The 13958-nt window shown below is 39.8% G+C and overlaps 1 protein-coding gene and 1 long non-coding RNA gene across 4 annotated transcripts; both read left to right on the forward strand.

Annotated features, from left to right (window-relative positions):
• The first annotated feature begins 595 nt into the window (after positions 1–595).
• Positions 596–1544, forward strand: LOC144543828 (AIG2-like (avirulence induced gene) family protein). The gene has a single exon (XM_078292259.1). The coding sequence runs from the start codon at positions 738–740 to the stop codon at positions 1326–1328; it is 591 nt and encodes a 196-aa protein (XP_078148385.1). The 5' UTR covers positions 596–737; the 3' UTR covers positions 1329–1544.
• A 2934-nt stretch (positions 1545–4478) lies between these two features.
• LOC144543787 (uncharacterized) lies at positions 4479–6409 on the forward strand. 3 transcript variants are annotated; one of them, XR_013508072.1, is made up of 4 exons: positions 4479–4717; positions 5007–5117; positions 5451–5514; positions 6348–6409. It is a non-coding gene; the product is annotated as an uncharacterized LOC144543787 (long non-coding RNA). The 3 variants fall into 3 exon arrangements; XR_013508073.1 differs by having other exon boundaries at positions 6356–6409; XR_013508074.1 differs by having other exon boundaries at positions 5451–5529; positions 6356–6389.
• The last annotated feature ends 7549 nt before the right edge of the window (positions 6410–13958 follow it).

Raw genomic sequence — 13958 nt, forward strand, 5'->3', positions numbered from 1 at the left:
TTCCTATCCATTAATTACTTTGGCCCATTAAAGTAAAGAAAATATAAAAGCGACAAACAAGTTTGGGCCACTACTGCTTCCTTAGACAGGAAGGGCAGGAACCAAGTAGGCCCAAGGGAAAGGCCGGGGAAAGAGGAAAAAGAAAACAAAAGACCAATAATAAATTAAATTAAATGTTGATTCTGACTGATATTATATTATATTCAGCAGACACGTAACAAATTACGACAAAACTACAACTAGATTCAACAAAGTAATCGGCGAATTTGGACTTTATTATAAATTTATAATATTATATTTAAATAAAGGATCTCTCCGGTCTACAAGTGGGATCTTGGTGTATTTCAGACCCCACAAGGCCGCAAAGCAAATACAACATGCTTTTTTGTTCAAAAGATTTTGGACAAAATTTTATTACAAGTCAGATCTAAACCGTTAGATTGATGTTGATTTGTTAAATTATAAATTATTTGCACAAATCTCAACCAAATCAAACGGTCTCAATTCCTTTAGATATCGATGTTATGATTATGAACCAATGTATTAAGATGTTTATTAAAATCATCTATCACTAACAATAAATCCTAATTCTCGACTTCCCTTAAGAGCCAATCATATCCAAGGTTCGATCTCTACCAATCCCCATCTCCATCGTTCCATCCCCACCCCTTCCCTAAAGCAACGCCTACGCCTGTTCTAATACACCCAACACCCATACAATTGTTGGCGCACCTCTAATGGGTCGTGAAGCAGAAGCTCCATCAATGGCGCCGATCCCGAGAGATTCTACACTCATCTTCACCTACGGCACCTTGAAGCGCGGCTTCTCCAATCACAAGCTCCTCGAATCCCTCATCCAATCCAACCACGCCTCCTTTGTGGGCCACGCTTCCACGTCATCACCTCTTGCCTTAGTCTGCGGTCCCTACCGCGTTCCGTTCCTTCTCAACCTCTCTAATTCTGTCTCCGATGAGATCTATCCAGTCTTAGGAGAGCTCTACTCTGTTTCTCCTCTCGGATTGGCTCGACTGGACGAACTGGAGGGCGTGTCGAAGGGACACTATGAGCGGTTACCGTTGATGGTACGAGTGATCAAAGGAGAGGGGAATGAAGATGAAGAAATGGAGGTGGAGGTGGAGGTGGAGGTGGAGGTGCAGGGGTATTTTGGTCATAGGAGTTATGCGATGGAGATGTGGAAACGAAACGGGGAAAGGGGACTGAGGGAATACACCAAGGAAGTGGCAACTGGATACGTCCGGCGCATGGACCGACCGCAGGGCTTGACATTTCTTGATCACATTAGATTCTTTGTCGAGTCAAAAGGTTAGAACTGCTGGAAGTCTCCAGTTTAAATTTAATTGTACTTGCTCCCAATTGGAAAAACCAGAGAGCTGAGGCCCGAGTGTGGTATTAGTTTTCTCTTTTCAATTATTTAATCTTGCAATTACTGTTGATTTGTGTATGAGCAGCTTCTGTGTTGGATTGCTCCAGATCCTAATGATATTTCGTGTGTTTAAATATATATAGCACAAGGTCGTTTCTTATATGTAATTTTTAATTACCATTAGTTTGAACATTAGAATTTATTCACTACCTTACGGATCTTTTATGCAAGTTTGGTACAAATAATATAAGAAAAATAAAAGAAAGTAAAGTTTACTATTGAACACCAACAGAGAACATAATGGAAATTAAATCTTATCATAATCATACAGCACCTGAAATTGAAGACAATGATAGTGGAATTAACACCATCTTATAATACAGTAAAAATATAATAGTTGAATTAAAGTAAGATGAAGGACTTTAACCCTTTGTTTTATGTTATAAAAAAATTGGAATTATAATGAAAGAAGACAACGAAATAATGTGAATTAAAGTGGGAGGAAACCAAGTCAGCCATCATAATTGTTGACCTTTGACCGTACGAATATATTAAATTCAAAATAATTAAGATGTCATGTATACATGACATGGCAGCCCAATTTCAACTTAATTCTAAATCGTCGATGCAACCATCGCTATAATACACTGACGTGTTAATTTATATTTTTTTATTTTCAAACACAATGGGGACAAATAAGTAATTTTAACTGTGCATGTTGAATTCTTGCCAAATCCAACCTAGGGGTGCACAAAAAATTCGAGATTCGTGATTCGATTCGAGTTCGATTCGTAAAAGTTCGAAAAAAATTCGATTCGAAAGTAATTCGGTTCGAAATTAATTCAAACCAGTTCGATTCGAAATTAATTCAATTCGAATTCGAACCGGCGATGGTTCGATTCGATAGAATCGCGAATCTAATTGGTTCGAATCTCCGATATTAATCTGAACCGTTCATTTAATTTACGCTCTCACTCTCACTCTCCGATATTATTTCTCCCTTTCCCTCTCTCTCTCACTGTAACGCTTCTGAATTCGGGTATATTTTAAATTTAGAATCCAATTTGAATAAAAATAAAAATAAGAATAATATATATAGTTCAGAAAATAAATAGCAAAACGTTTTATTAATTTACATGAAAGTTATATCTAAATTCTGCATATAAATTTTAATTATGCATTTCTTAGCCCAATTAGTAAGCCCAAATTAGAAATATGCAATCCTAAGTTTAGCCCACATCCAATAATATAACCAATCAAAGTCTCTCCTCTCTTCTCATTCCCAATTGTTTCCTTTTCAATTATTCATGTAAGTCTATCTCTTTCTCTTTCTCTCTTCTTGGCCGCCCCCCCCCCCCATCTCTTTTTGGATGCCGCCGGCCCTCCCTCTCTCTTGTTCTCCCTTGTGCCGCCGCCCCCCTTCTCTCCCTTGGCTGCTGACCCGCTGACCTGAGCCCCACCCTTGGCCGCTGACCCGAGCAACCCCAAGGCCGCCAGCCCCCTAGGCCGACAGCCCCCTGGCCGAACCCCTCCCTCTCTCTCTTCTTCCCCTTGCCGCTGCCGCCAGCCACTACCCTAGCCGGACCCCTGCTGGCCGAACCACAGCCCTAGACCCGAACCCAAACCCTAGACCCGAACCCATTAACCCTAGACCCGAACCCATTAACCCTAGACCCGAAACCCATTAACCCTAGAGTGTGATCCTATGAACCAAAATTTTCTTCAGGGGGCAAGCCCCCTAAGACCCCTGTAAGGGGGGCCGCCCCCCTCTAACCCCCGGCCCGCTTACCGGCAAGCGGAACCGCCGATTTAATATACGGGGTAAGGAAACAAAAACCTAAACCCAATAACCCAATATCCGAACTGAACCCCTTCCCTCTTTAAAGTCAATCAAATTAGTACGAGGATCAAGGTTAATACCAATTTAATAATACCAAATTGAATTGTGGGGGAAACTGAAATTGAGGGTTTTAATTATGTATAAATTCTTTGGATTTAAAAAGAAATAAGAAGTTAATTAAGCGTTTAAAACTTAGGAGCAAACCGCGTGAATTTATGAGACGCTGAGAATACGCGAGATCCTGACAACCGCTCAAACGAAGGCACTGAAAATACAGGTGCGGGTTCCTGGTCTTTTTACAAATAATACAAAAAATGCATGGATTGAGGTAAGTAGTCCTTTTTTTTAATCTGGTGGATAAACTGCATGTTGTGAATGTCGAACAATCGTTTGAATTTGTGTAGAATTGTATGATAGGAACTCTTGATGCATGAAATTGAATTGATAGGAATTGAATTGTGAATTTGAGAATGGGGAACTTGAATGAATCGTTTTAAATTGGGGCCGTCCGTGTGAGGCGGCTCTGCATGTGTTTTTGAAAAGCGGGCTGTCCATGTGTGGCAGCCCAGTGTGTGAACAGGACAGAACAGAACAGAACAGAACGGGTCGCCAAATTCGCGGCGGTTCGCCGGATGGGTCCCCGAAATGGCCCATCTAGAGTGTGATAATCGGGTCGTCCTTGCGTGGCGATTCGCCGGGTTTTCATGTACGGGCATGGATTCCCAGAGTGTGGAATTTTAAAACCTTTTGAAATGAGTTAAAAAGGGGCGGGAATAAAAACTGGTTATTTTAAGGTGATTTGCATATCCGAATTGATAGGGACATGGGGAAAAATTCAAAAACCTTCTTTTTATGTTATTTGGGGAATTAAATGCATTGATTTGTAAAAGCACCGGGCTGGAACTAAATCCCGCACTGAGAGTTAGTTCGATCTCTCACCGTACCACCTGTTATGTGGGTTCCAGGAAACGAAGAAGAAAGCATGGAGGAAGGCCGCGGGTGAGGAAATTAGCGGAAGTTGTTAAGATAGCCACTCTCTGTTTATTTTATATTTGTATGAACAATATATTGTGTGGACATGGCAGTGACTGTTTGACTAGCCATGTCTGACATATTGTCCCTTTTCTGTTTGTTTGTGAACTCCATTTATTTTTAAATAAAGTGGCTTGTTGAATGTTTTTATTGATGATGTATGTGATGTGCTTAACGCCTAGCGCATAAATGCGCGGCGGGTTGTCCGGGGGTGTGACACTCACTCTCCGTCTCTCCGATATTGTTAACCTAGCCGACTCTCTCAATCTCTGATATTAATCAGAGACGGCTGACGCTCTCACTCTCAGTCTCCCTCTCCGATGTTAACCTACCCTTTTTTCTCTCACTCTTGGCCAAGACGGCGGCTGACGCTGCGTCTGAGGACGTCGGTGCTTCTCCGGAGGCGGATCGGTGCATCGACGCCTTGAATAGGCTAAGAGAAACAAAGGGAAACTGATAAGGTAAATTTCTCATCAGATCTTACTGGTAGGGTACCTGTACCAGACCTGAGTTTTCCCTGTACTAGGATGGAGTATCTATCGAACTATCCTTTTTAATTAGAAATTTTCAGAGAATCCGAACTTTACGTTTTTCTTATGTTTTGCTTATGGCTGTTATCTTGATCAAAAATTTATTTTCTTTTGGTAAAGTACTTTCCTTGATTTGACTAGACTAGTAGGATGCTTGAGCCAGTTAAACACAGACTAGGTATAACTTCAGTTATGAATGCTTTGATGATACCATTTGTAGGTAAAGAAGTTAGATGAGGTAGTATTGGAGCTCCTTGGTAAATTTGATGAATGTGCACTTTTCTCCGGGGCTCTTCAATCTATCAGCAACAACTATCAACCATCTGATCAGGTTTTTTGTTATTCATTTTATGTTATTCGATTCCTAGGTTATTATTGTATTTAACTTGGAAATTATATCATGCTACTGTTACGTTTGTGATACTTCCAAATGTGGTTTGATGTAGGTTAATGCTTTTTATTTGCATGATTAATTTGGTAACAGTTGGGGTTAAAAAGGATTCTGCTTCTTGCCATGATATCTTCCAGGAATGTCTCACTCATAACAAATATTTTTGCCAAGTGCAAACTTTAGTAAATGCTTGTTACAAAATCTGCTTGTTGAAAACTATGAATGAAAGATTGACCCTTTTACTTTCTACATCCTACTGATTTTAGGAAGGAGCCTACTGATTTTAGGAAGGTTTTAGAAGATGGCGTGGCTAAACTGAAAGCATCATCACAATCAGGTTCTGAATTTTCTGGTATTTACTGCTTCTGAATGCTTCTGAATTTTTTGGTATTTTCTGAATTGTCGGGCCATAGAGTTGGGTGTCTCTGGTCAAGAGAGGCGTTTCTGTCAAAAGTGTAGTTGGTATGATAAGGTTTAACTTTGATTTGATCTAATTTCTCAAGTTTTTCCTTTAATAGTATTTGTTTGGGAAAATTTGGAGTTTGAAATCTGGTCAAGAGAGGCGTTTCTATCAAGAGTGTAACATGTTCAATTCCATGTTGGAATTTGATTTGATTTGATTTGGTTTGTGGAGGTGATTGGATAAGAGCAAGCTCAACTATCACATTGCACATCTTACAAGTAAGAAACGATGCTTATAATATCTATTGTTCATTTATTTGAATATTGAAATAACTTTTGCACTTCTATTTTTTTTTTCTTAATATTTTCAACAAGCGGCCAAAGAAGAGGAGAACCTTAAAGTGCAAATACCAATGGAAAAAACTGATTAGACTAATTTAGTCATTTTTTGCTTCTCTTGACCACAGATCTGACACTCTATGTAATTTAGACTATAATCCAATTGGAGTTGAATTGAGCCTTTTAACTGGTTAAACCAATTCAATGTATATACCTGTCACTATTTGGTATGCTTGTTAATTTGTTGAGTTAGGTGCTTTCCCTACTATAAATGAGAAATATTAGTGGGGTAGCTAGTTCAAAACTTCCCTAATTGACATTTTCTCTGGTCAATTTCTGTATATTTCTCGAGGTATGCATAATGTTACTCACCTATGACTCATAACAACAATTTCAAACATAACAGTGCACTTACCTGACATAAAATAGGCTTGCAGGTTCTCCTTGATTAAATAATCGATCTACAACAGTGCTTTAGTTCCTTGGCAGGTATTTTTCCCTTTTCTTACTTTTCTCAAATGAATTCTTAAATTAAATAATTGATTTCCTAAACAGTGTTAGCCTCACTTAAATGTAATTTGAAATTTCCATTAGTTTCCCTTTTCAGGTGGCAATGTGATTGTTCGCGTGAAAGCGCAACGCAAGTTTCGGTACGCTTGGGAGCGTACCTTTTAAACCGCGGTTACACCTTCCGATTAGGGTTGCAAGTGCACAACCCTATCGAGGAGTATAATCGGGTATCGATCCACAGGGACGGTTTCTTTATCTAGAATTTTACTTAGCTTAGCTAAAGACTAGAAGTGAGAAAAAGGGGTTTTGGTGTTTAATTTTCCTAAGGAATCAACTCAAGCAATCACACAATGATATAGAATAGTAAATGTGCAAGAAAATGTATAAACTGTGTTTTGATTTGGGATAAAAGGTGTTTCAAGGGTTTCAGACTTCATCTCTGATTTGCCTCTAGTGGTACGGCCCTTACCAAGTTGGTACGGCCAGGCCGCACCAACCTGGTATGACCAAGCCGTATGGGGCTTGGTACGGGTAGGCCGCACCACTCTTGTAAGGGCCGTACTGGTTTACCAGAACAGAGCTTACAAGTTCGAGTTGATGCATTTCTTGCTGGTACCTCGTATTAAACTCTTGATAAAGGTTCAATTGACCATACCTAAGGTTCCTAAACCTCAACTCTCGTGTGTTGGTTCAAGATCTAAGTTTTGGATTCAATTCTTTACCTTCTAGGGTTTCTAAACCTCAACTCTCGTGTTTTGGTCCAGATCCTCTAGTTGATTGATTGGAGATCTAAGGTAACCTCTAATCTGTCGATTAGAGGAGAATTCAACCTTTCGGCTTCAATTCGATCAAGTCTACCTAAAGGGATTGGTTTGGTTGAGAGAAGGCAATGGTCACATGACCTTGTTAGGGTTGATCTACCACTATAGGCACACCACATGCAATCACAGAAACACAAAGCAATCAAGACAAGCAAATTCACAATCAATTCAATCACAAGAGTTCATACAAGATCCAAATCAAGAAAAGCAACACAAATCAAGAAAATCCATCTACAAACCCTAGAAACGAAAGTCTACTACTCACAAGTCATGGATCTGTCCAGATATACAAGAAAAGAGATAGAGAAAGTCATGAAAGAACTAGATTGAAGATCGGGAATGGAGAAGGTGTAGATCCGTCGATTCTCGCCTCTTCCTCTTCCTTGATCTTCTCTTCTTGCTCCTTTGCTCTCTTTCTCTCTTTCACTGAGCTCTCAATCTGGAATGAAGTGGAATCCCCGAAAATGGAGAGATCCCCCGCTATATATAGCCTCTGCCAAGATTTGAATTCTGTCAGGCGGCACCTATGTACGGCCCGTACCAATTTGGTACGGCCAGGCCGTACAAGGTGGGAAGAAGGCTGAAACGGCTAAGTTTGGTACAGGCCGTACCAAGTTTGGTAAGGGCCGTACCAAGGTGTCCAAAAACGCCGTTTCTTCGTGTATTTTGCTCCAATCCTGCAGAAAACAAACAAACTCTCAGCAGTACCAAATTCTAAGAATATATCAATGAAATGCACATGGTTTTGACAATTTAGAACGTGAATTTGGTACGAAATCAAGTCAAATATAGGCTAAATATGCGAGGTATCAAATTCCCCCAAGCTAAACTCTTGCTTGTCCTCAAGCAAAGATCTGTTCTTTGTTACCAGGTTGGACTCTAAATGCAAGTTAAGTTCCTAAATGTGAAAATTTACATGAGTTGCTTAAATCAAGAACCTCGAGAATCTTTATGGTATGATTTGGACTTTCCTTGATCAATTTTGATTCACCCCACAAATTGACTAATCAAACTTCAAGTTCTAGAATGTTTTAATACTTGCAAAGCTGAATACTCGAATTGATCAATCTATCATTCTTTTACTAAAACCAAGCTCTCATTTGTGGAGATTTTCCCTTTTTCTCCCCCAAGCTTGGAACAAGCTTAGGTTAGCAAGTCCCGGACTTCGTGTGTTGATATATGCAAAAGTTATTTTTTCTTTTCTAAATTTGGGAGACGAGCTCAAAGGCGCCCAATAGGACTTATTGCCAGTACTCTTATTTTCTCCATCTTTTCTTTCTTTTTCTTTTTTTTTTAAATTTGGGAGACGAGCTCAAAGGCGCCCAATAGGACTTATTGCCAGTACTCTTATTTTCTCCATCTTTTTATTTTTTTTATTCTTTTGCTTTTGCACATACCATGAATACACACATCCATTGGTATTCATTCATACCAATGAATATCCAAATCTTTCTTTATTTAAAATCTCCATTTCCCTATTTAAAAGGCACAGTTCAGTTTCAAAAATTGATTTTTGATACAATTCAAGTTTTCATCCTTTCAAGTTCTCAAAACATCCCTTCCTAATCAGTTCTTTGATCAATTATGAGGTTAGTTCTAATTTTTCAAAGTCATCCAAATCACAACCAAAATTGTTCAAACAAGTCCTCAACTCAAGTAATCACACAAATTTATCACCTGAAAATGCAAATTTTGGAAAAATAAACATGACCTAAATGCAGATACAGTTTTCTTCTATTCACTCCCCCAAGCTTGAATGAAGCATTGTCCTCAATGCTTGAATTCACACAAGAAAAAGTAAGTAGAAGAAAATATGGAAACTAACCAGACATGGAGTGAGGGGTGAGGCGGGGGCGCCTCACTGGTTGGTGGGAGGTAGATCGGGTGGTTTTTGGTGGAGCGCCGCGTCGAATGTGTCGGAGGGATACACCATTCTTTCTTCATAAGGGTCGGGTGGTTTTTTCTTTCTAACACACCAAGGAACATAATGCATCGACCAGGTTGGTTGTGCACGGCCCGTATGCTGGTCTGCATGGTCCGTGTGTCTGTGATCATCCGCTGGTAAGGTCTTGTGCATGCATGTGGCTGGGTTTGTGCCTATCAGCTTCTCGATCAAGTTCGCGATCACATTTCGCTGAGTTTGAAAATCCTCAAAGTGTCCAGCAGTGTAATACGGGGGCAAATCTGAGTGGAGCGTCGTGTTCTCAAACACTTGCAAAAGAAAAATCCACCCCGTATCTTTCAAGTATTTGATCGAGCATCCGATCGCGCTTATGTGAGCTTTCAATTTCCCCAAGAGTGTGGCAGTCCGATCAGGGTTGAGATCTGCATTTAAGATCACAGGACAAGTTTTATCTGGATCTAGGAACTCATACCTGAAGTTTACTGGAAGAGGCTTGAGTTCAGGGGTCGGACTCTCTGTTTGGATTTTGACGCGACCCGCGTCTAGTGCAATCGGCTCGCGTGCGGACCCCACGTGGGTTTCATCCGACCCGCTTCCTCTGGTCTCCAAGTCTTCAGGTTGTGGCATGCGACTCGCGTGAGATTCATGCGGCCCGCATCCAGGTTCTCCCAGGTCGACAGTAGTCACATCTGCTCCATACTCTGATTCCAACTCGCTTGTTTCAACCTTTTCAGAGCTTGATGCGAGTCGCATCTCTGGAATGCGGGTCGCGTCAGATGGGACCTGACCTGTTAGGTTGGCTGGTTCCTTGTATTGGGCCCCACTTCTCAGAGAGATTGCTTTTACCTCTCCTCTTGGGTCTGGTTCTGGTTGAGCAGGTAGCTTTCCAGGTTGAGGTTGGCTCGAGGTGACTATGTGACTCAACTTCTCCAGCAACTTGTTCTGAGCAGCTAGTTGAGTAGACATAGATTACATTTGATCCCACATGATTTGATTCATTTTCCTTTGCTCGTGTGCGAAGTCACTCACGGCGGGATCAATGTACGGCTCGGGTGGATCGGATTGGAATGAGCAATTGTTTGAGTTATCGAATGGTGCATTGTTGTAGAAATTGCTACTGTAGTTGCTGAGATAGTTGACCTGTTCGGTTTCCTCATCCCAATCCGCCAGTGGGCAATACTCATAAGAGTGCCTCATGTCCCCACACATGACACATGACTGTGGTTGATGGTTACCGACTGCTTTCATGCTCATTTTGATTAAAGCCTCTTGCATGACCTCCTCCAACTCGGCAGCTCTAGCATATAGAGCTGTGATCTGATCAACCCTGTATCGACCGCCTCCTCCTCCTCGAGAATTGTCATGGCCGGACCACTCTTGGTATGTTTCCATAGCGTCTTGAGCTTCTCTGTCTCTTCCACGCGAGTCGCGTCGGTTGTGATGCGGGGTGCGTCGAGAGGTGGTTGTGCAGGAAGAGCTGTGTTCCTGTGGTAAGAGAAAAAATAAAAGAAAAAGATACAAATTAAAATCTAGATTAGATAAGATAAGCAAAAATCCAGAAAATGATAGCCGTCCCCGGCAACGGCGCCAAAAACTTGTTCGCGTGAAAGCGCAACGCAAGTTTCGGTACGCTTGGGAGCGTACCTTTTAAACCGCGGTTACACCTTCCGATTAGGGTTGCAAGTGCACAACCCTATCGAGGAGTATAATCGGGTATCGATCCACAGGGACGGTTTCTTTATCTAGAATTTTACTTAGCTTAGCTAAAGACTAGAAGTGAGAAAAAGGGGTTTTGGTGTTTAATTTTCCTAAGGAATCAACTCAAGCAATCACACAATGATATAGAATAGTAAATGTGCAAGAAAATGTATAAACTGTGTTTTGATTTGGGATAAAAGGTGTTTCAAGGGTTTCAGACTTCATCTCTGATTTGCCTCTAGTGGTACGGCCCTTACCAAGTTGGTACGGCCAGGCCGCACCAACCTGGTATGACCAAGCCGTATGGGGCTTGGTACGGGTAGGCCGCACCACTCTTGTAAGGGCCGTACTGGTTTACCAGAACAGAGCTTACAAGTTCGAGTTGATGCATTTCTTGCTGGTACCTCGTATTAAACTCTTGATAAAGGTTCAATTGACCATACCTAAGGTTCCTAAACCTCAACTCTCGTGTGTTGGTTCAAGATCTAAGTTTTGGATTCAATTCTTTACCTTCTAGGGTTTCTAAACCTCAACTCTCGTGTTTTGGTCCAGATCCTCTAGTTGATTGATTGGAGATCTAAGGTAACCTCTAATCTGTCGATTAGAGGAGAATTCAACCTTTCGGCTTCAATTCGATCAAGTCTACCTAAAGGGATTGGTTTGGTTGAGAGAAGGCAATGGTCACATGACCTTGTTAGGGTTGATCTACCACTATAGGCACACCACATGCAATCACAGAAACACAAAGCAATCAAGACAAGCAAATTCACAATCAATTCAATCACAAGAGTTCATACAAGATCCAAATCAAGAAAAGCAACACAAATCAAGAAAATCCATCTACAAACCCTAGAAACGAAAGTCTACTACTCACAAGTCATGGATCTGTCCAGATATACAAGAAAAGAGATAGAGAAAGTCATGAAAGAACTAGATTGAAGATCGGGAATGGAGAAGGTGTAGATCCGTCGATTCTCGCCTCTTCCTCTTCCTTGATCTTCTCTTCTTGCTCCTTTGCTCTCTTTCTCTCTTTCACTGAGCTCTCAATCTGGAATGAAGTGGAATCCCCGAAAATGGAGAGATCCCCCGCTATATATAGCCTCTGCCAAGATTTGAATTCTGTCAGGTGGCACCTATGTACGGCCCGTACCAATTTGGTACGGCCAGGCCGTACAAGGTGGGAAGAAGGCTGAAACGGCTAAGTTTGGTACAGGCCGTACCAAGTTTGGTAAGGGCCGTACCAAGGTGTCCAAAAACGCCGTTTCTTCGTGTATTTTGCTCCAATCCTGCAGAAAACAAACAAACTCTCAGCAGTACCAAATTCTAAGAATATATCAATGAAATGCACATGGTTTTGACAATTTAGAACGTGAATTTGGTACGAAATCAAGTCAAATATAGGCTAAATATGCGAGGTATCAGTGACAGCAAGCAATGTGATCGTTCTGTTGGTTGTTTAGTATTAATTTAGGGGCAAATTATTGTGTATCAATTTGTGATTGTTATGTTGATTTAGAGACGAATGGTTTTTATTTAGGATAATATTTGGATGTGTAATAATTATAAAACATTTGTGATTGTTCTATTGATATTTAGATTGTACTTTGTTTGTTTCGAAAAACATCTGTGTAATCAATCATTTAACCGAACTACTGAAAATTACTGAAAATTTCGAACTGCTGAATTTCGAACTACTGAATTTCAAACTATTGTGAATTTTGAACTACTGTCTGAATTTTGAACTACTGAATTTCGAATCTCAATTTCGAACTATTGAAAAATTGGTTCTCTGTCTCAATTTCGAACCCATTTCGAATCGAATCGAATTAATTCGAATTATACCGAATCAAATTCGAACTGGCCTGTTAGGTTTGAAATCATTTCGATTTCGAACTGGGTTCGATTCGAATTAATTTCGAATTCGAATTCGAACCTGGGCAGATTCGATTTGGTTCGGTTCGTTTGCAGGCCTAATCCAACCACAAGCCGCAATTTCCTAAGATAAGAACTTCATTTCTTATTTATGAAGAATCTCCCTCCTTCCAATCAGACCGTAAACCAAAATGAATATAATGAAGCAGATCTACCGAAATTTTTAAATATACCATTATTCAAAAAATAATAAATCAAAACACTATTTTTTCATCAAAATTATAAAAATAACATGGTTGCATCTAGGCAAAGCGGCCACTATTTTGGTGGCCGCATCTACAGAAAGCAGCCAGATTTTTGTGCCGCTTCTATGGGATGCAGCCATGGCCGCTTCTAGGGGCTGCGGCCACCCTTTTTTTTTCAGAATGTATTTTTTTATTTTGATTTATTTTGTTGTTTGTTTTGATTTATTTTGTTTTTGGTTTTGATTTATTTGTTGTTTTAAAAATAGTTGTAATTATTTTTTTTTGTCTGTTATTTTGAAAATGTTTTACTTTTGTCGGAAGAAAATAAAATAAAATAACGGCATAATGTATATTGCTTGGTTCGGTTAAAAACCGGATAAACCGAATCAAACAATTTTTTTGAATTGATCTTTAAGAAAAATAAAAAATTAAAGATGTTTATTTTCATATTATTATTCTAATTCGGTTTAAACGAACAAACTGAAATTTATTTTAGTTTGTTCGGTTCGGTTCTTATTCTATTTTTGTTAGGTATAGTTTGATTTTTAAAAATCGAATAAAACCTTGATTATCTATTTTAATTCGATTTCGACTAAAACCGAACTGATGAATACCCCTACAATCTACATACAACTCCATATATCTTCTGTAAATCTCCGCTAGATATTAAATAATTTGGTAACTGAATTTCAACATTTTACTTTAAAAAAAAAATGTAACAGGTTACAGGTACACTGTGAGACACGTGCGAATTATTTTATCAAAATGACACGAAGTGGACCTAATTTGTTAACTAACAATTTACGGCCTTTTTTTTTTTAAACCTTCTCAGAGGTACGGCCTTTTTTATTAGTCATTTAAGTGGACCATGCATAGGCCGTGATTCTTTCAGGCTATTTAATTTTTTGTGACCCAAATATTTAAATTTGGCGATCCATCCTGTGGTGAACAAATATATATTATGATGGTCCTGGATATATATAAGGCCCAG

This window comes from Carex rostrata, chromosome 25, assembly GCF_964058835.1.
Source record: "Carex rostrata chromosome 25, lpCarRost1.2, whole genome shotgun sequence".
NCBI lineage: Eukaryota > Viridiplantae > Streptophyta > Magnoliopsida > Poales > Cyperaceae > Carex > Carex rostrata.